Source organism: Galeopterus variegatus, unplaced genomic scaffold, assembly GCF_000696425.1.
Source record: "Galeopterus variegatus unplaced genomic scaffold, G_variegatus-3.0.2 Scaffold1584, whole genome shotgun sequence".
NCBI lineage: Eukaryota > Metazoa > Chordata > Mammalia > Dermoptera > Cynocephalidae > Galeopterus > Galeopterus variegatus.
The window spans coordinates 26945-49805 of NW_007727695.1; the positions used below are offsets into that span (position 1 = coordinate 26945).

General features: G+C 38.5%; 1 protein-coding gene across 2 annotated transcripts in view; it reads left to right on the forward strand.

Annotated features, from left to right (window-relative positions):
- NXPE1 (neurexophilin and PC-esterase domain family, member 1) overlaps positions 1-22861 on the forward strand; it is a 34171-nt gene that overhangs the window by 1440 nt on the left and 9870 nt on the right. Inside the window, exon 2 of one of the 2 annotated variants that reach the window (XM_008577821.1) lies at positions 6515-6543. Coding sequence is in view for 1 of the 2 variants with exons in the window: in XM_008577820.1 (XP_008576042.1) it covers positions 14516-14614 (99 nt within the window). In the remaining variant the exon portion in view is untranslated. Of the gene's footprint in view, positions 1-6514; positions 6544-14515; positions 14615-22861 lie in introns of those variants that run through there. The other variant, XM_008577820.1, reaches the window with a different exon arrangement.

Genomic DNA, 22861 nt, shown 5'->3' on the forward strand with positions numbered 1-22861 from the left:
CGTTTGCTTGTTGTAACAACTTCAAAAAGGTATAGTTGTTATATCTTCTTCCCCCCCCCCTCCGGGGTTTTTTTTTTTTTTTTTTTGGGGGGGTTTTTTTTTTTTTTTTTTTTTCCTTTTGTTTTTTTTTTTTTTTTTTAGCTCCCACCAATAAGTGAGAACATGTGGTATTTCTTTTTCTCTGCCTGACTCGTTTCTCTTAATATTATTCTTTCAAGGTCCATCCATGTTGTTGCAAATGGCAGTATTTCATTCGTTTTTATAGCTGAGTAATATTCCATTGTGTATATATACCACATTTTCCGTATCCACTCATCCGATGATGGACATTTGGGCTGATTCCAACTCTTGGCTATTGTAAAGAGTGCTGCAGTGAACATTGGGGAACAGGTATACCTTCGACTTGATGCTTTCCATTGCTCTGGGTATATTCCCAGCAGTGGGATAGCTGGGTCATATGGTAGATCTATCTGCAACTGTTTGAGGAATCTCCATACCATTTTCCATAGAGGCTGCACCATTTTGCAGTCCCACCAACAATGTATGAGAGTTCCTTTTTCTCCGCAACCTCGCCAGCATTTATCGTTCAAAGTCTTTTGGATTTTAGCCGTCCTCATTGGGGTGAGATGGTATCTCAGTGTAGTTTTGATTTGCATTTCCCGGATGCTGAGTGATGTTGAGCATTTTTTCATATGTTTGTTGGCCATTTGTATATCTTCCTTAGAGAATTGCCTACTTAGCTCTTTTGCCCATTTTTTTATTGGGTTGCTTGTTTTTTTCTTGTAAAGTTGTTTGAGTTCCTTGTATATTCTGGATATTAATCCTTTGTCAGATGTATATTTTGCAAATATTTTCTCCCACTCTGTTGGTTGTCTTTTAACTCTGTTAATTGTTTCTTTTGCTGTGCAGAAGCTTTTTAGTTTGATATAATCCCATTTGTTTATTTTTCCTTTGGTTGCCCGTGCTTTTGGGGTCGTATTCATGAAGTCTGCACTTAGCACTGTTTTTAAAAGCCCACATGTTGCATTCTATACAACTACTTTTGTACACTACATTTTTCTTTTTCTTTTTTTCTTTTGTAATAAGTATGTTCTAAGATGTTGTTGGGGAAGAGGGGGAAGTGGGGGAGACCCCGGGGGCTTCTGGCTCCAGTTCTGGACTGGTTATGGTAGGCAGTGGGTGGGGCTGCAACCCACACCACCACCTCAGGACTCCAGGGGCTTCCAACCTGTACATTTTTCTTAACCATTTCATAGTAATACATATTAAAGTCTATCTAATTCCCTACAGCTATACACACAGATATACAATCAACTGAAATAAATTTTTTTACATGATTAATTATGAACATGACTCAGAAGTCCTCTGTGATACACCCAAATTGGATTGCTTGGACTTAAGACATAGGTAGACACAATTTAAAACAAAACAAAACAAACAAACAAACAAAATGCAGCCACATTACTTTCAAAAATGATTATATTAATTTGTACTCTTACCAACAGTGCAACAGAGTTATATATAAAAATGAATATATATTATGACCCGTAGGATTTAAGCCAGTGATGGCAGGATGATTTAGCTTTAGAAAATATATTAATATAATTTATCACATTTAATATAAAAGTAAAAAAAAATCATATAACTACCTCAATGAATCAGAATAAGCCTCTGAAAATAATTCAACTACCATTCATGATAAAAACACTTAGCAAATTGTGTTTTAGAGGACAATTTCCTTCATCTAACAGGAAGCACTAAAGAAAAGCAAATATCATTCATCAAACATCACATATTTAATCAAACATCGTGAAATGTTGAAATTAACAATGGGAACAAGACAAAAGATACCAATACGGCCTCTTCTGATCATCCTTGTTCTGAATGTGTGCTGATACAACAGTATGGTGGAAATAAGGTGCATGAATTTCTATTTTTATTTAGAAAATAAAAATGTTATATAGAGAATAAATATACATATATATACACACACACATGCATTTGTATGTATGTGTTTTGTGTATAATTGATGATTCCAAAAATAACAGACTAGCTTGTAACCTTCTTCTAAGAACAATTAGAAAAGCTGGATAATTTTATTTTTAATCTCTTCGAAACATCAGAGAGTTACCAAGGTAGTGAGGGCTTGAGAGACCTAGATTCCAGAGTGAAAAGAGGAAAGGAGCAAAAAGTAATTAGGGAAATAAGTGAAAAATGAAGTAACACATTCAAAGTGCTGATGCCCCCCCACCAAAAAAAAAAAAAAAAACCACTTGTCAATATAGAATTATATACTCAGCAAAACTATCCCTCAAAAATGAAAGCAAAATAAGAGGGAAAAATTATAACTTTGAGAATTTGCCACTAGCAGATTTAAACTTACAGAAATATTAAAGATAGTTCTACAGGCAGAAGAAAAATGCTCCCAAATGACAGTACAGAAATGCAAGGAAGAATTTTTTAAGAAGAAACTATGTAAATCTAAATGAATACGAATTCCATGAAATAACAGTAATAACACATTGAGGAGTTTTAAATATTTCTAGAATTAAAACACCTGACAATAATAGAAAAAAAAAAAAAAAAAAATGTGAGGGAGCTAAGTGTAAATGGAGTACAGTTTTGTAGGGTCCTTCATTTTCTAGGAATTAGTAAAAATGCCAATTTATATTATACTTCATTAAGTCAAAGATGCATATTGAAATTTCTAAAATAGAGTAGAAATTGCTAAAGTAGTTTAAATAACTGACAAGCTAACTGAGGGGGGAATAGAGTAATAAAAAATTTGTTGACAAATACAAAAGGAGTCAAAAAGGGAGAAAAAGGAATAAATAACAGATCAGACAAATAAAAACCAAATAGTAAGATAAAATTACATATATAGATCAACTAAATGAAATACAAATGGACAAGGAAGTTCTAGGTGCAAAAATGGCAGAGTGGCTTACAAAGGACTAGCATTTTGCAGATAACAGTATTTAAATCTGGGAATTATTTAAATTATTTAAAAATTATTTGAAAGCACTAGAGAAAAGACAAAAACTGGCAGAAAATGGAGGGGATTTGACCCTTGAAAGAAGGAGAGCCATGCTTTAAGGGCTTTTCACCTAACAAGACACCTTAGTGTATAGACCAAGTGCGGGACAACTTGAATTCAGGTAGCAAACTGCAGACTTGTGGCCTGTAGGTGTCATACTATGGAGCTGAAGGTAGTTGGAGTGGCTGGAAATTGAGCAGGAAAATCCCAGGAAGGAGAAAGCCTCAGAGGGAAGAGCCCTGAAATCTGGGTATAAACTATTCTCAAATCCTCGACTGACCCCTGAGGTGTGCGTGCACAGGGGAGACTCCGTGGAGCCTAGAAAAAAACAAGAGCCAGAAGTCTGAAATAACTGAGCAGGGATTTCATCTGTTGCCCACTGCAGAGGAAACAGAGTTCATAATTCAAGTCCCAGTAGAGGGGCTTGCTAAAAAGCCCAGGCTTTTCCAGACCCACCTTAAAGTGCAGAAAACCAAGTCTCTGCAAATTCAAACTGAGAAATATAAGCTATGTTCACGAATTAGAAGATTCAGTGTTGTTATGGGAGCAATTCTCTCCAAATTTATCTACAGCTCAAGAGCAATAAATTCCAGCAGGCTTTTTGTGGATTTGTCAAAAGTTAAACATTTACTTATCATCTGACCCAGTCATTCCACTCTTGTACATTTACCAAAAAAGAAATAAAAATTTTTGTCCATGTAGAGAACTGTATATGAATATTCATAACAGCTCTATTTACGATAGCCCCAATCTTGAAACAACCCAAATGAATGGATAAAAATGTCATGATACATCCGTACAACGAGATACTACTTAGCAATGAAAAGGAACAAACTAGCGATAAATTCAATAACATAGATGAATTCTCAAAACATTACACTGAATCAAGGAAGCCAGACACAAAGAGTACATTCTATATAATTTCATTTATATGAAACCCTAGAAAAACAAACAGATCTAGAAAAAACAAATCTAATCCATAGTGCCAAAACCCAGATCTGTGATTTTTTTTGGAGCCGGAAGCACAGGAGGCAGTGAGGAAGGGGACAAAATTGACTGGGAAATGGCACAAAGAAACTTTTGGGGGGAATGGTAATATTTTATATGTTTATTGCAGTGTCTACATTGGTGTATACATTCGTCGACACACAGAACTATGCACTTAAATGCACGTATTCTAACTGTTTGTAAATTATGCCTTGAGAAAGTTTTAAAAAAAAAAAGCTGAAGCAGTTTGTAAGCAACACCTAAGAATACCTGTACCAAGCAGCAATGGTAACGACAGAAAGAGGACCACAAATTAGAGCTACTTAATAGTTAGATATAAACAGGTTGAACTGCTGGGGTAGGGGAAGGGAAGAGTGCTGGGAAGACTTCCCAGTGCAATGACCCAAACAAGAAAGCGAGATGGGGCTTTATTTCTCTCTCAGGTAATTGCCCCGGTAGATTTGCACTTTGAGGTCATCCAGGAAGCCAGGTATCATGGAAGCTCTGCCATCCTCTGCCAGTGCTCCTAATCTGGGGTTGATGGACCCCCAAAAGACTCATGGATAGAATTTAGGAGCTCTGTGAACCTGAATGAGAAGAAATTACATTTTTATTTTCATTAGCCTCTAAATGAAGTTTAGCAATCCTAAATAATTATGAGTACTGACAACAAATCACAGTAGTAGTAGCAATACCTGTCGATTGGCCAACAATTTGAAATCACAGATATTTTCATATTACCATATAGTTATTAAAGAATCTTGATGTAGTACTCATACTTACCACTGCTTTGACATTATTAGAAACCTAAAAGTTGGCTGCTGGATTTTGTTGTTTAGTGTGTTAACAAAGAATTGCTATATGACTATATAACAAATTAGGTTATCTAAAATGTTAATAATTGTACTTCAGTACAATTGGGTTTTGTTATAATTCTATATAATTTAATTTACTCATTTAAAAACATTATCTGGAGAAGAGATTCATTATTTGACAAAGAAGCCCATGTTAGGAAAAAGTTTGAAGAACCCCCTGTCCCAGGATATTAACATCACCTCGGTGTTCAAAGCTAGGCTGCCACCAGATCTCGCTTGCAGTGGGTAGGAAGAGAAAAGAGAGCCTGGAGGAGATACGACACACATCTTCTGTTTACACCCCATTTCTGAGAACTCAGTACGTGGCCACACCCAAACACAACAGCAGCCAGGAAATGTAATATGCCTGGGCTGCCACCTGCTCAGTTACATTTGTCAATTACTAGTGATAAAAGAAACAACTAGCAATTTCTGCACATTGACTCAATCATGCCTGAGGACAACTGAATAGGAGCATAAAGGAGACAAAGATAGTGTACAGGTTTCTGACTGGTGATACCATCCATAAAGAGAGCGAGAAGCAGCAGCAGAGGACATTTTGAGGAGGAGAAAACTTTCCAACTGGTCAAGTTGCTTTTGATATTCCTATGAGCAGGGGTGTACTGATGAACCTGCTCTCCTGGGGGAGGGACTGTTTACAGCCTTTGCTGACTTCCATGATGAAAATTTACATCATGGCCTATTTCAAACTACACAGATGATGTCACTGAAAGAGGAGTTGGGAAGAGATGAGCACAATAGGTTCTCATAAGCTGGGATGAGCTGGGTCCAGCTCACCTCTACCAGAAAGGATTTCCAAGTGACCTTTGTATATGCAGAGCTCAAGAAAAGCAGTAGAGTCTGAGTGAGACATTAATTTGGGAATAAATGAGATTATCTGGCCATAAGGCTCCAAGAATTCTGACTTGTAGTTATTTTGGGTTTAGACAAATGTGATTTTATTAAGGGTTCCAAGTAGAAAACAGATGCAAAATAATTACAGTATGGGATTAATGAATTTAAATTTCTAAGACCCTGCCATTAGTAAAATTCCTTCTTACAAAGAAGCACTCTGCCACTCTTAGAAGAGCCAGCTCTGGCCAAAGTTGGTAGTGCATTGGTGGAAATGCTAGACCAGGGATATAGGCAACAGAAATGGTTGGTTGCCAGGACTGGGATCCTGTGGTACACATATCAGCTACCCAAGGTGGGTGAGGAGATTCTCCCCTTGGAGAGGGAATCTCCTCCAGAATGTCCATCAGTCTAATAATGGAAAAGATACATAAGGAGATACAACACAGTGCAGCATGTATTATAACAAAGGTAGGCATAACAGGCAATGGAATCACAGAAGAATTAATTATTAACTAAAACTATTGAGGAAGGAACAGTTGGTATTCAAGCTCAAACGATGGAATTTTCCAAATGAATAGGAAGGATGGTGGGGACTGGGAGGTGTTTGTACAATGAGAGAAGAGGGAACGGGAATTTCAGGCAGCACAGAGCAGGCAGACTCAGGATCATGGAAGAATAAGTTTTATTCAGAAACCAACAAGAACTTGGTATTTCTATTACAGTATTCTAATTCTACATAGATGTTTATTTAATACATTTTGTTTATTCTCTTTATCTCCAGTACATTCCATCATACCTGACACATATTGGGTAAGTAAGCATTTTTTTAAAAATAAATGAATAATCAGAATAAGTTTAAAGATCTATGAAAAGGAGGTTGAGAGTCTAAGACTCCTAAAAGTGGTGCAATGGTAATCATGCTTTTTATTTCAATATTTCTGAAACTTATCTATACACACTACTTTCTACATTAGGAAAAATAAACCAGATCAGGGACATTACACATTATACATTGTAATTCACATTACAAAATTCACTTAAAAGTCAGGAAACCTAAGTCAGTGCGCAAGGAGGGGGTTAAAGTATAATTCCCTCCAAATTGAAAAGGTACTTGGAGACCGAAGAAGGAAGTGGTAGGTCCACTCAGTAATTAGGGATATCTATTGATCGGAGCCACTTATAGACAGGAGAGCTGGGTGCAGCAAAGAATCAAATGTCAGCAGATGAGAGTTGCCCCCCTCTGCAGGCTAGACAATGTTTACACAGCAAAATCCCGTTGCTAAGAATAACTTCAAGGAAGCATCTTAACATAAATAAAATAATAAGATCATTGACCAGGTGCGCTGTGATCCATGAGGTGGAGGCTGTTGTGATTTAGTGCTCAGACCACTGACATCACCTGCTGTAGTAAATGGATCATTCCTAAAACCTATGTTGCTTTTATAACTTGCTCTAAAGTTAAGATGTAACTAACTGCTCAGTGAGATTACACAGGAGTCAACATGGCAGGTGGGGCAAAAAATGGAATTGGTTTCCTTCACCCCTAACATCTCCACCCCCCAACACCATTTTGTGGCCCATACAGTCTTAGCCACCAATTTTCCATAACGTCCCTAGGGCCAGATATCAGGTGATGGTTTGTATTTTTATCCTGGACCAGCACAAGAAACAACAGGAGCATAATATACCTATAAAGCAGAGAAAGATGCCAAAAACTACAGTTCCCCATTTCCCAGGAAGAGAAGTAAGCCGTCCAGTAAAAGCATCTGCAAAAGAAAGATGGTCTACATGACTAACAGCCTGCTTCATATGAGAAAGCGAATCACTTACAGTAGCCTCATATGAAAAATTACAAAACATTCTAGTCCGATCAAAGTACAGGTTCCTCTCTGGGCAGGAGTCCAGAAACTCAGCAGTCAGACCAGCTGTGGGTCTCAGTATACGTGGCGTCCCAGGAGCGGAAGACATTCCCAGATGTCATTGGTAAGAGTCCAACGAGAAGGAAACTATGGGTGACAAGATAAATGTTTCAGAGGTATTAGATAAGACAGATCATTTAACAATAACACAGATGCAGTTTGATCACCATGTGCCAATACCACCCCCAGCTTTGGCAATTTCCCTAGTGGGCTATACCATATATTTTGGCCCTTGATGCTACCAACAGGTGTGAGCATGTTATAAGTGAGGGCTTCTGCTGTCACTCATAACAACAGAAGCACTTCTGTTCCCTATTTTAGAGGACATGGGTAAGTCACAAGGGTTAAGATTGGCCTTCCCCTAAATAAAAAGGAGGATTGAGTGTGACACCAGAGGTAGGTCATCTCCCCATGGGATAAGGATACCAAGCCACCTGGGAGGGGTATACCACTTTAATTTCCGATCTACTAAAGTTTTCCCTGGTGGGAGGTCATGTGACAATCACAGAACAAGTCCTTCATCCCCTGGAGTGGCCTCAAATCTCCTTCTTGTATTTGCATTTTTAAAGCTCTAGTGATTGTTGTACACGCAGCCAATCAGTCATAAGCAGACATGTGTCCCACGGTGGGTGTAGCATTTATCAGTCTGATGGCTTCTGGCAAGTGAGGGGACAATTCCTTTAGGTTCCCGTCTGGTGATAAAGTTTTCAGGGTGGTTTTAATCTGCCATTCATCCTCTCTGTGAGACCTACAGCCATAGGATTATAAGGCAAATGAAAAGTCCACAGTATGTTGTAAGCCTCAGCCCACTCTTGCACATCATGTCCTTAGTCACTGTCAATTTGGTGCGGGGTCCCACATATATTTTTTAACTTGGTGAGTCCCTTTGTAGTGCCAGCCTGATTCACCCTTTTACAGGCAGGGCTTGCACAAATCTAGTTGCAGTGTCTGCGCATGTTAAAATATACTTAGTGTAATCTACCTCCCATCTGGTGACTAGGTGGGTAGATCGTCCAATGTGTCCTACTATATGTCCCAGTGGGGGTCTCTGCAATTGGCATTGTGAACAGCCTTGCAAATCTGAATATTTGATTGGTAAATGAAGCCTTTTTACTATTTTCCAAATTGCCTTTTGTCCTCGATGGCCAGATTTACAGTGCACCCAATCTGCCACGTCAGAGTGTGTCATCAGATCCTTTGGCAGAGCACGTCAGGCCTTGGCAAGTGTGTCAGCCTCATGGTTGCCTGGCAGGGTAGTTGGGGAGTGAGCAGAGACATGTCATCCAGACACCTGAGCTGTTGGCTGTGTATATACTTCCTGTATGTCTCTCCATAGCTCAGATCGCCATAACAGGTTTCCAAGAACAGTCCAATTTTCATGGTGCCATTGTGGCATCCAGCCTTTTCAAACAGCCCAGTGTGGCATCCAGCCTTTCTCAACAGTCCAGATGTCAGTGGCTATATTTAGTGGCATCAGTTCATGGGTCACTATGATCCACACCACTCATAGCCCGGCCCACTGGCTACTCTGCCCAGTTCCTTCTTCACAACAGATAACATCAGAATCCCACCAGATGGCACAGGAATGCCAGGTAGGTGGATTCCCTTGGCTGCTACCATAAGTGTGCCAGGTATCAGGGGGAGGAGTGCCCACCCCCTCCTGTACTTGCATGAGAGGTGGAGCAATGTCCATGATCTTTGAAATGGGATCTGGGTCCACGTGCGTGACTGTTCCCAGTAAAGCATGCAGATCCTGAGACAATGGGCTGGTGTTATCTGCACTTCTTTGCTGTAAATATGCATGACATTTCTGCAGTGCTTATCTGTGTGCATGTGCTCTTTGGTTTTAAGAACATGTCCTTAGTCCATCCACCTACATACCAGCAGGAAGGCACATACTTCCACTGACAGGTCAGTTGTTAAGCCCTCTGTTCTCTACAAGACCAGATATAAAGACAAAAGTTTTTCAATAGGGCTATATCTGCACCCTTCCACAGCTGTGACCAAACTCCTAAGGGAATGTTTCCCATTTTGTCTTTGCAACAGGCCCCACCCAAATCCCTCTGAACAGAAACCAACATCCAATTCACATCTCACATCTGGCATCAGCACTCCTAACCCTTGCACCTGTTTTACCACTGTCTTAGTCTTATCAAACACTTCTCATAGAGAGATGTCCCAATACCACCCAGTCCCCTTTTTTTTTTACCATAGCATAAAGGGGTCTCAGTATTTGAGCTAAATGGGGGAATAAAAGAGCATCAATAACCCAATAGTCCCATGAGAGTTTATAAGTCTTTCACAGTTTGAGGAACAGGGAAAGCCTGTATTTTATCAATGACAGCCTTTGACATAACTTTTGTTTTACCCATCCAGATAACTCCCAGGAATTTTACCAACTGTCCCAGCCCTTGTATCTTTTTAGTATTTATTTCCCATCCCGGTTTTTTCAGGTGTGCCTATAAAGATACTGCAGCCTGGGAGAGAGACGGCAAATCATCAGTGGTTAGCATAATATCACCAGTATAGTGATACACTTTAAGGGACACACTGTTTTCCACTCTTCCAGGTCCCTTGCTACCATGCCTTGACAGATGGTGGGGTTATGTAAGTAGCCTTGGGGCAGTACCTGAAAGGTCCATTGTCTCCCATCCCAAGTGAAAGCAAACTGGTTTTGAGATGACCTATCTAAAAGAACATTAAAGAAAGCATTTGCTAAATCCAGCACACACAGTGGTATGTCTTAAGGGAGGCAGATACCTGTTCCAGTAAAGAAGGTATGTGAGGCATGGCAGCATGTATGGGTAGAGTTACTTGTTCAGTTCTCAGTGATCTACCGTCATGCGCCATGTGCCGTTGGGCTTTCTAACTGGCCACACAGGGCTGGTAAGTGAACTTTGGGCCGGCTTATTATTCCTGCTTTCTCTAATTCAAAAAATGGTAGCTGTAATCTCATCATGATCTCCAGGCAGTTTGTACTGCTTAATGGTAATTCCCAAGCGAGGCCTGGGGAATTTTACTGGGTCCCAGCATGCATGCACTGCCCATACAGGTTTGACTACTGAAGTACATAGCCTGAACTCTCCCGTAGTGGTTGTCAGATTCAAGCTTTGGAACACGTCTACTCCTAAAATATATTCTGAAATTGAGAAAATATATACCAGGAAAAGAAGGGAGGCAGCCACCCAATATGTAAGTACAGATTTGTCTGTTTAATCTTGATTGTTTGGCCCTTATATCCATCAATGGCTCAAATCTCACCTCTGATTTTAGCTAGATTGCCATAAGTCAGAGTGCACGCAGCCCCTGGATCAGTTAAAGCCAATACTGTCTGTTTACTAGTGTGGACCAATAAATGGTTAATTCTATATGGGGCCTCTGATCACCCCCCACTGTATACACCAGAGGTCCAACCCCTAATCCCTAGGGATGGGGGCGCCCACCCCTCAAAGTCCTCCTGGAATGGATGGGCACTAGGTTGCACTGCTGGTTTTTCTGTATTTGGTCTAAAGGGAGTGAATTGTTTATCCTTTGGGAGAGCTTTCTAGAAGGTTAGGACTGAATGTGGCTTCTTGTCAGTGTTCTCTTTTGGGGTGCCTGCTAATACCAGATCCTGCCATAATTGTTTATGGGAGACCTTTGTAGGGCCCCAATCTTTGGCATTCCCCTTTTTAGTGTCCTTGATTTTATCAACCTTTCTATTTCTCTTATGGTGAATTCTCTCACTTAAATCAGCAATTACAGATGCTACTGTCTGAATAGGTTAGCCTACCATTGGGGTGAGCCCTGATACTAGAGTCCCATACCAGGCCCCAGGAGCCAATTGCATCCTTTCATTATTTCTGTAAACAGTTCTTCACCTGGCCCCCTAAAATGAAGGGCATAGATGGAATATTTCATTCCTAATTCTATTACTGCATCCTGCAGTTCTTCCATGGTGGTCCATCCTAATGGGGAAGATGGCACATCCCCTTCATTTGGCCAAGATAGTTTTATGCCCACCTGGACCTATTCTATCAGATTTGCCAGGAGGCCTCATTTTCTCTGGCCCCAGTGGCATACAACTTCTGCCACAGGACAGGTTGTATTGCCACAGATGCCATCTTTGACATCTCAGAGCCATTTAGCATTATGCCATCTCCTCCTGTGTCCCACGGCTGTAGGAGCCATGCAGCTACTCCCTGTCTGCTTTTGGGTTTCTACCTGCTATTTAGCTCTACCAGCTCAGTGAAGGAGTATTTCCACATGGTGGTCTTAGTACTGGTGGGGATTTCTTCCCTATTGTCCTCTCACTCTCTAGTAGCCTGGGTTTTAGTTTGAATCAAAGTTCATGCCTTTTAACTCACACATCTCCTCTTCCATTGTGACAATGTCCTTGCCCTTTGATGAGTCATTATCCCACAGATCCCACTGCTTAGAGTTCCAATTTTTTTCTGAGATGATGGTTCTTACACAGGCCAGTGATAAGCACCTTCCCTGCATTTTAGCTATCTCACAAGCCATGGCTTCTATGTGTTCCTCCAGTTGATGGATCTTTCTTGAAAGCAAATCCAAATTGTTGGAGCAAACCATTCTGACATCTCACTTCAGGGCTAAATCCTTTTTAGTCTGGTCTAATTCCTGCAACAGCTGCAGCTCCTTCTTTATGCTGAATTTCAAAGCACAAAGGGACCAAGCAACTGCTGCAATGACTTTTCACTTTCTCTTTTCCATTTCTAATTCTTGACTGCTTAGGTTAGAATGTCCAACAAGCCCTTAGGCATTTTCAAGGCATCCTCATACTCATGCACTGGGAGCCAAAGCATTTGAAAAACCTGGCCAGTTCTCCCTACATAGAGGTGGCTGGCCATCCTGGATTCTCCCCACAATATCCAGGTTTTCCCCAGCCACATTCCCTTCACCCCTCATGTCTGCTTCCCCCTCAATATCTTGGCTGTCTTGCCATCTGTGTGAGAAGGGGGTTAAAGTTTAATGCCCTCCAAATTGAGAAGGTACTTGGAAACCAAAGAAGGAAGTGGGCAGGTATATTCAGTAATCAGAGATGTTTATTAATTGGGGTGATTTACAAACAGGAAATCTGGACACAGTGAAGAATCAAACATCAGCTGATGAGAGCTCTACCTTTCTGCAGGCTAGACAGTGTTTATACAGCAAAAGCCCCCATTACTAAGAATAACTTCAAGGAGACAGCTTAAGAAATATGAGATGATAACATCATTCACCAGGTGCCTTGTGATCCATAAGGCAGGGGTCTTGTGATTTTAGTGCTTGCACCAGTAATATCATCTTCTGTAATAAATGATTTACTCTCTGAAACCTATGTTTCTTTTACAGCTTGCCCTAAGGTTAAGGTATAACTGGTCACTGAGGTTATGCAGTAGTCAACACAGCAGGTGGGGCACAAAATGGCATTGGTTTTGTTCACCCTATAACAGTCAGTCTAGAAGTAACCCTTTGAGTCTGATTTTTTGCCTTATTGAACATGCCATTTGTACATTCTGAAAAAATATGAAATTTCAGTGGACAGACGTTAAAGTTGGTCTGAAAACCAGGATTCTATTTATAAATTATTCATTCAACAAACATTTTGTTTGTGAGGCACTGGGCATATACTGCTGAGATAGACATTATTCTAATCCTTTCGTAGTTGGTAGTTTTTTGGCAATCAGAAAGTAAATGAACTGTTACAATATAGTTTGTGACACAGATTGGAGTTGTCCCCTTTTTCCTCTCTCCTGCATTCATTCATTTTGTCCCCACACCAATCTGGACCCAGAACTCAACATTTCTACAAGTTCTCCCACACCATGCTTCAGTAATTGGGAAGTCATAGGTTATTATAGTGATTTAACATGAGTTGCAACTGTGTACTGCATCATGTTAAAATAATTTTATCTTGGACTCCCCAAAGGTCAACCAGCTCTAAACTGACCCTTATATTCTCCAGCTCCCATTTTGCCTATGAAGCATCTGCTTTTGCTCTGCACCAACTAGATTCAAAACATAGAACCTTTTCAGATTCCACAAAATGAGTCCACTCACCCAAAAGCTTTTCACACAATCTAGACTTTACTGAGCATTTGGTAAGGAACAGAGAGAAAGAGCTTTGCATTCCCCCCGCAAAATAAATTATTAAAAGCATATAATCTTATCTTTGCTCTCCATAACCATATTAACATGATAGGAAGGAGTGTCTCTTGCTCTCTCCCTTTCTCTCCCTCACTCCTTCTGCCCTTACCACCTCTTCCTATCTCCTTCTCCTTTCTGTTCCTCAGGCAGTACCTACTCTGTTGGATCATCCCTTCTTTATTATGCAGAGTAATTCAGTCCTCAAGGAGTTTCTGCTTCCAAATTTCATACTTGGTGTTCAGCAAAACAAAAGCTACCCACCCCATCTCCCTGCCCAGTTAACAGGACCAACTTTCCTTAAGGCTATTTTACAGATTATGTTTTGTAACGTAAGTGTATTCTCATGGTCTCATGAGCTCTCCCAAGTCTTCCCCCAAAAGACATGCTGATGAATTAATTTTTCTGCATCTCATTATAATGGTGATAAGTAGTGTTATAAATGAGAAAATGCAGAGTACAGTGAGAGAATATGTAAGGGGTATCTGACTTCCATTTCTGGGTAATGGAAGGAAGGAGCAATCATCTAATTAAAACTAGGATTAGGAGTAGCCAATACGTGGGCAAAGGAGTTGGGGGTATGGTTGTTGGTTAGGAGAGGGAAAGAAGAGAGTGGTTCACAAAGGAGAAACAAAGTCTCCATGGCAAATTACATGTTAAAAATAAAACTGAATGATTACAGAAGAATTTACTCACACGATTCTCTCTCTTGTTTCATCTCTCCTAGGATACTCATCATGTCCTCAAATATATTGCTGAAAAAAATGCTGCTGATGTTGATTTCTTTTTTAGTAGTTTCCTGGATATTTTTTACAATTTCTCAAAACTCCACAAAGGTAGGAATTGTTTTCTCCAGTTTGATTAAAGCTCCTACCTGTGTGACCTGTGTCACGTCAGTCCCAGTCAATCAATCCTGTCCCTCCTATCCCACTCCAGCTCTGCTCTTTCTTTTCCCCTTCTCCACCTAATTTCTCAGAGGGACAGTGGAAACTGACTATCTCCATTTCCTCATTTCCCACTCATCCTCAATTTAGTCTAATCAGGACTCTACATCCCACATGCCCCCAAAACAGGCCTTATCACAGCCACCCACTTCCTTGTCACTAAATAACTCCCTTGTCACTTAAATCCAGGGGCATATATTACTTAATCATGTAAATCCAATTTGTTCTTTTGTCTTTTTATTTTGTCTATGAATTCTCTTTCCATGCAAAAGGGTTTTTTGTTTGTTTCAGTAATCCAGTTTCCCTTATTGTTTCTTTTTTTTAATTTATTGACTTATTGTAATATAGTTGATTGTACATATCTGTGGAGTACAGAATTGAATATTATTATCTGTGTGCAATATGTGATGTTCAAATCAGGATAATTAGTATAGTCAACATTATGCGATGTAATCTTTTTCATGGCCCTTTACCAATTCCTCCCATACCACCCCCTCTTCCCACTTCTGGTAGCCTCAGTTCTGTTCTCTCCTTTTGAAAGTGTATTATTGTAATTGTTGTATCTTTCTTTCTTTTTCTTAAATTTGTTTGTTTTTACCTCCCACTTGTAAGCAAGGACATGCAGTATTTCTCTTTCTGTGCCTGGCATATTTCAGTTAACCTGATTTTCTCTATGTTCATCCATGTTGCTGTGAATGGCAGAACTTCATTCTAATTTCTGGCAGAGTAGTATTCCATTGTGTATATATACTACATTTTCCTTATTAAGTCATCCATCAATGGACATTTAGGTGGGTTCCATCTCTTGGCTATTGTAAATAGAGTTGCAATAAACATGGGAGTACAAATATCGCTTCAACATGATGATTTCCATTCCTTTGGGTATATACCCATCAGAGGAATTGCTGGATTCTATGCTAGTTCTATCTGTGGTTGTTTGAGGAACCCCCATACTGTTTTCCATAATGGCTGCACTAATTTACAGTCCCAACAACAGTGTAGGAAGGCTCCTCTTTTGCCACATCCTCACCAACATTTGTTATTGCCTGTCTTTTTGATACTAGCCAGCCTAACTGGGGTGAGATAATATCTCACTGTGGTTTTGGTTTGCATCTCCCTGATGCTGAGTGATGTTGAGCCTTTTTGCGTGTCTGTTGGACATTTGCATATCTTCCTTTGAGAAATGCTTATTCAGCTCCTTTGCCCATTTTTCCATCAGGTTATTTGTTCTTTTACAGTTAAGTTGTTTGAGTTGCTTGTATATTCTGGATATTAATCCTTTGTCCATTCCATAGTGTGCAAATATTTTCTCCCACTCTGTTGGTTGTCTTTTTCCTCTGTTAATCATTACTTTTGCTGTGTGGAAGCCTTTTAGTTTGATATAATCCCATTTGTTTATTTTTCCTTTTGTTGCTTGTGCTTTCAGGGTCATATTCATAATGACTTTGCCCAGTCCTACTTCCTGAAGTGTTTGCCCTACGTTTTCCTTTAAGAGTTTTATAGTTTCCAGTCTTACATTTAAGTCTTTAATTCACTTTGAGTTGATTTTGTTATATAGTGAGAGGTACAAGTCTCATTTCATTCTTCTACATAGGGATAAACAGTTTTCCCTGTACCATTTATTGAAGAGGCAGTCATTTCCCCCAAAATATGTCCTTGGTGACTTTGTTGAAGATTAGTTGGCTGTGGGTGTATAGGTTGGTTTCTGGGTTCTCTATTCTGTTCCATTAGCCCAGTATCATGCTGTTTTTATGCCAGTATCATGCTGTTTTGGTTACTATAGCTTTGTAGTATAACTTGAAGTCAGGTAGTGTTATGCCTCTAACTTTATTTTTTTGTTCAGGATTGCTTTGACTATTCAGGGTCTTTTCTCGGTCCATATGAATGTTAGGATTGTTTCTTCTATTTCTATGAAGAATGTTTTTGGTATTTTGATGGGGATTGAACTGAATCAGTAGATTACTTGGGGTAGTATGGATAGTTTCACAATGTTAATTCTTGTAATCCAAGAGCATGGAATATCTTTCCATCTTTTTGTGTCCTCTTTAATTTCTTTCAACAATAATATGTAGTTCTAATTGTAGAAATCTTTCACCTTCTTGGTTAAATTTATTCCTACGTATTTTATTTTCTTTTATTGATTTATTTTATCTTTTATTTTATTTTATTTTATTTATTGGTGACTACTGTAATGCGATAGTCTTCTAGATTTCTTTTTCTTCTAGTTCATTGTTTGAGGATAAAAATGCTACTGATTTTTGTGTGTTGATTTTGTATCCTGCAGCTTTACTGAAGTTGCTTATCAGCTTTAAGAGGTGTTTTGTAGAGTCTTTAGGCTTTTCTATGTTTAGGATCATGTCATCTGAAAACAGAGACAATTTGACTTCATCTTTTCCAATCTGGATGCCCTTTATTTCTTTCTCTTGCCTGATTGCTCTGGCTAGTACTTCCAATACTATGTTATATAGGAGTAGTCAGAGTGGGCATCCTTGCCTTGTTCCCATTCAGGATGATACTGACAATGGGTTTGTTGCATATGTCTTTTATTGTGTTGAGATACTTTCCTTCTGCACCTAATTTGCTGCAAGTCTTTATCATGAAGAGATATTGACTTTTGTCAGATGCTTTTTCAGCATGTATGGAGATAATCACATGGCTTTTGTATTTGATTTTGTTGAAGTGGTGTATCACATTTATTGACTTGCATATCCTCTATTGTTTCTGGATGCTAAGTCATAGTTAGAAAAGTTTGTCAAATTCTAAGATTATAGAAAAATTCACACATTTTTAAGTATTTTTTTACATAAATAGTTCCTGTAGTGGATTGACTTATGTCCTCCCAAAACTCACTGAAGCTTGAATTGTGTCCCCCAGTTTTATGTATTAGAAACTTAGTGCTTACTGTGACTGTTAAGAGAGTAAGAAATCCTATTATGGTAATCAAAAGGTGGAGCCTTGAGAGCTTTCGGGCCCACAGGTCCCAAGGCAGCCATGCTGGAACTGGCAGTCGCCATGACATGGACCCTCAGCCCAGGTGAGGCCCTGCCCCAGAGAGACCTGAGCCACCAGCCCACAAGCCCTGAGGCAGCTGCAATGAATTGGCAGTCCCACCAAATTGACAGTCCCCACAGGATCTAGGCCACACACCAGGGAGGAATGGGTGGACTGTGAAACCCTCTGCCACAATGACTAAATACCAAAGAGAGAGACCCCAAATATAAAAAAACAAAAAAGTATGACACCACCAAAGGAAAACAATAACTCTCAAGTTCTAGATCCTACATAATAGGAAGTCCTTGAAATGAATAACGAGGAATTTTGAGCAACAATTCTAAGCAAACTAAATGAGATACAAGAAAACTGTTAGACAGTACATGAAATGAGAGAAAGTATACAGGACCTGAAAGAAGAAATGTACAAAGAAATCAATGCCCTGAGAAAGAATGTAGCAGAGCTTGTGGAGCTGGAAGATTCATTCAACAAAATAAAAAACACAGCAGAGTTTAACCAGCAGGCTAGAACAAGCAGAAGAGAGAATTTCTGACCTTAAAGACAGTCTGTTCAAAATAATACAGGTGGACAGAAAAAAAAAAAAAAACAGAAAAAAGAATTGAAAAAATTGAAAAAAGTCTAAGAGAGATAACAGTCAACCTTAAATCTCAAATATCTGAATCATGGGTATTCCAGAAGGGGAGGAAAAAGGAAATGGCATTGAAAACATTCAATGAAATAATAGTGGAAAACTTCCCAGGTATAGGGAAGACACAGATCTTCAGATTCAGGAAGCTCGAAGATCCCCAAACATATTCAACTCAAAAAGGTTCTCTCCAGACCTATTATAGTCAAATTGGCAAAACTCAAAGACAAAGAGGGAATCTTAAAAGCTGCAGGAGAGAAGTGTCAAGTCACCCATAAGGGAGCCCCAATCAGACTAACATCAGACTTTTCATCACAAACTCTGTTAGTTAATATTTTATTGAGGATTTTTGCATCTATATTCATCAAGGATATTGGCCTGTAGTTTTCCTTTTTGTTGTTGTTGTTGTATCTTTGTCTAGTTTTGGTATCAGGGTGAAAGCTTTTCCCCTAAGAACAGGAACAAGATAAGGATGCCCACTCTTGCCACTCCTATTCAACATAGTGTTGGAAATACTAGCCAGAGCAATCAGAGAAGAGAAGGAAATAAAGGGCATCCAGATTGGAAAAGATGAAGTCAAACTGTCCCTGTTTGCAGATGACATGATCCTATATATTGAACAGCCAAAAGCCTCTACAAAAAACCTCTTAGAGTTGATAAATGATCTCAGCAAAGTTGCAGGATACATAATCTGGTAGTTGCATCGTAAGATTTTTAAGAAACTGTCAAGCTTTTCCAGACTGGCTCTACCATTTAATGTTCCTACAGGCAATGTATGAGAGATCCGGTTTCTTCACATCCTCTCCACATTTGTTGTCATTATTTTTCATTTTAGTCAATCAACACACAAAAATCAGTACCATTTCTATACTCCAACAGTGAACATGCAGAAAAAGAAATCAGGAAAGCTAGCCCATTTACAGCAGCCACCAAAAAAATAAAATACTTAGGAATAAAGTTAACCAAGGATGTGAAAAATCTCTATGATGATAACTACAAACCACTGCTGAGAGAAATTAAAGAGGACACAAGAAGAGGAAAGATATCCCATGCTCTTGGATTGAAAGAATTAACATTGTGAAAATGTCCATACTACCCAAAGTGACCTACAAATTCAACGCAATCTCCATCAAAATTCCAATGACAGTTTTCTCAGAAATGGAAAAAACAACCCTAACATTCATATGGAATAACAAAAGACCTGAATAGCCAAAGCAATCCTGGGCAAAAAAGATAAATAAAGCCAGGGGCATAACACTACCTGACTTCAAACTATACTAGAAAGCTATAGTAACCAAAACAGCAAGGTATTGGCATAAAAACAGATACCTGGGCCAATGGAATAGAATAAAGAACCCAGGAATCCACCTTCAAACTTACAGCCAGCTCATCTTTGATGAACACACCAAGAACATACATTGAGAAGAAAACTGCCTCTTCAATAAATGATGCTGGGAAAACTGAACATCCATATGTAGAAGAATAAAACTAGACCTGTACCTCTTGCCATATATGGAAATCAACTCAAAATGGATTGGAAATTTAAATGTAAGACTGAAAACTATAAAACTCCTAAAGGAAAACTTAGGGCAAACACTTCAGGAAGTAGGACTGGGCAAAGACTTTATGAATAGGACCCCAAAAGCACAGGCAACAAAAGGAGAAATAAACAAATGGGATTATATCAAACTAAAAAGCTTCTGCACAGCAAAAGAAACAACAGAGTTTAAAGATAACCAATAGAGTGGGAGAAAATATTTGTAAACTATGCATTGGACAAAGGATTAATATCCAGAATATACAAGCAACTCAAACAACTTAATGGTAAAAGAACAAATAACCTGATGAAAAAATGGGAAAAGGAGTTAAATAGGCATTTCTCAAAAGAAGATATATAAACAGCCAACAGACACATGGAAAAATGCTCAACATCACTCAGCATCAGGGAAATGCAAACCAAAACCACAGTGAGATATCATCTCACCCCAGTTAGGCTGGCTATTATCAAAAAGACAGACAATAACAAATACTGGTGAGGATATGGCAAAAGAGGAACCTTCCTACACTGTTGGTGGGACTGTAAATTAGTGCAGCCATCATGGGAAACAGTATGGGGGTTCCTCAAACAACCACAGATAGAACTGCCTTTGAATCCAGCAACTCCACTGCTGGGTATATACCCAAAGGAATGGAAATCATTATGTTGAAGCAATATTTGTACTCCCATGTTTATTGCAACTCTATTTACAATAACCAAGAGATGGAACCCACCTAAATGTCCATTGATGGATGACTGAATAAGGAAAATGTAGTATATATACACAATGGAATACTACTCTGCCATTAAAAACAAAATAAGAAATACTGCCATTCACAGCAACATGGATGAACTTAGAGAAAATTATGTTAAGTGAAATATGCCAGGCAGAGAAAGAGAAATACTGCATGTCCTCACTTATAGGTGGGAGTTAAAAAAAATAAATAAATATACCAATAAATAAAAAAAAGAAAGAAAGATACAAAAATCACATTAATATGTTGAACTTTCAAAAGAAGAGAACAGAACTGAGGTTACTGGAGGTAGGAAAGGGGAAGGGAGGAATTGGGAGAGGGCCATGAAAATTGATTGCATTGTATAATGTTGAATATACTAATTATCCTGATTTGAACATCACACATTGCATACAGGTATTGATATTAAATGCTGTATCCCCTGATATGTACAATCAACTATGTTCCAATAAAAAATAAATTAATTTTAAAAAAGAATGTAACAAGTGATCAAAATTAAGTGTTTGTAAAAATAATTTTAATTAAATTTCTGAGAACTGAAATAAACAATAAATAAATATCCTTTAAGAGTTTTCAAAATGCCTCCATCAAGTTCAGAGCTTATCTCCTACTGTATTTTTTAGTAATTATTACTGGTATAGATAAATGCTTTTGATTTAGTAAGTTTAGTTTGTATTCAGCTCCTTGCTGACTCTCTTAATGCTAATAATTTGCTAACCCTAGTTTTCTTTATAGACAATCAAACACCTACCAAAAATAAGGAAGAGAATGGGAAAGCCCTGTGGCTCACTTGGGAGAGTGCTGCGCTGGTAGTGCTGAGGCCGCAGGATCGGATCCTATGTGGGGATGGTCGGTGCGCTCACTGGCTGAGCGTGGTGCGGACCACACCCTGCCAAGGGTTGCGATCCCCTTACCATTCAGAAAAAAAATAAAATAAAATAAGGAAGAGAAGAAAAAAGATAAAGAAAGTCTGCCTCCTCCTTTACAATTCTCATACTTCTGATTTTTGTTTATTGTTCAGGACTTTCTCATATGTTAAACTTTATTTCAGTTAATGAGGGCTAAAATCTGTATCTTCTTCCTGACTTTGAAAATGTCAGTTTGGAAAAGGTTTTCCATTTATTGAACTTTAATGCTAAACTAGTGTAGAAATACATCAAATGCTTTTTTGGGAAACTGCAATCCCAATCAAAAAAGTTTAAGAACAAAGAAAAATGATGAGATTTTGTTTTAATGCATTAAGATATAAATTATACTGAAAGATTTTTCTCTCTGGAGTCATCTGTACAATCCTGAATTAATTCAGAATCAACCATGACTAACACACACACACACGCTTGTATCTATCTAATTTACCTATATATTTACATATATACATACAGGTAGAGAGAGAGAATTTAAAAGCTGAACTAGACCTGTATTTTTCTTGTATTGTGCTTATCAGGTTTTACTATTAAACCTATTTCCATCTCATAAAGTTTATTGGACAGTTTTTCCTCATTATGTAAATTAGGGACATCTGTACTCACCAATAAAAGCATCTCAATCTGTGACTTTTGGAGGTGGGAAAAATTTTAAAAAGATTTATCATTATGATGATGATATTGTTATTATTATTATTATTATTACATATTACATGGTTATTTTCTGTTCCATTTTTCTATTCCCTATTGAGCAAATTAAGGTTTTTTTATATATTTTCCAGAGTTATATGAGAAGATTCTTATTTGGGATTTTGCTTTTTTGCATCTCTCTCTCTTTCTTGTTTGACATTGCCAAAGGTTTGTCAATCTTGTAAGTTTTTTTCAAAGATTCAATCACCTTGGGTTCCATCATCTTTATTTTTAATTATATCTGATTTCCTTGTTTCACATCTCTTTTGTTTTATTCTGCCACTTTGTCACCAATCACAAGCATTTTATTGATTGATGCTGGGGTGAAGGGCAGCTTGGCAGGCATTTTTTTTTTTTTTTTTAAAGCTTTACATGTGTTCTAAACTGTGAAACAGTTGACAACCACTGGTCTGTAATCATTGTTCTCAAACTTATCTGATCATAGGATTGCCTGTGAGGCTTTTGAAAAGTGTATACAACACATTTACTGATTATGATTCAGTTGATCTGGATTAAAGCCTGGGAATCCATATTTTTATAAAAGTTTGGCATGTGCTTTTGATTGCTACCAAGGTTTGAAATCACTGAATATGAGTA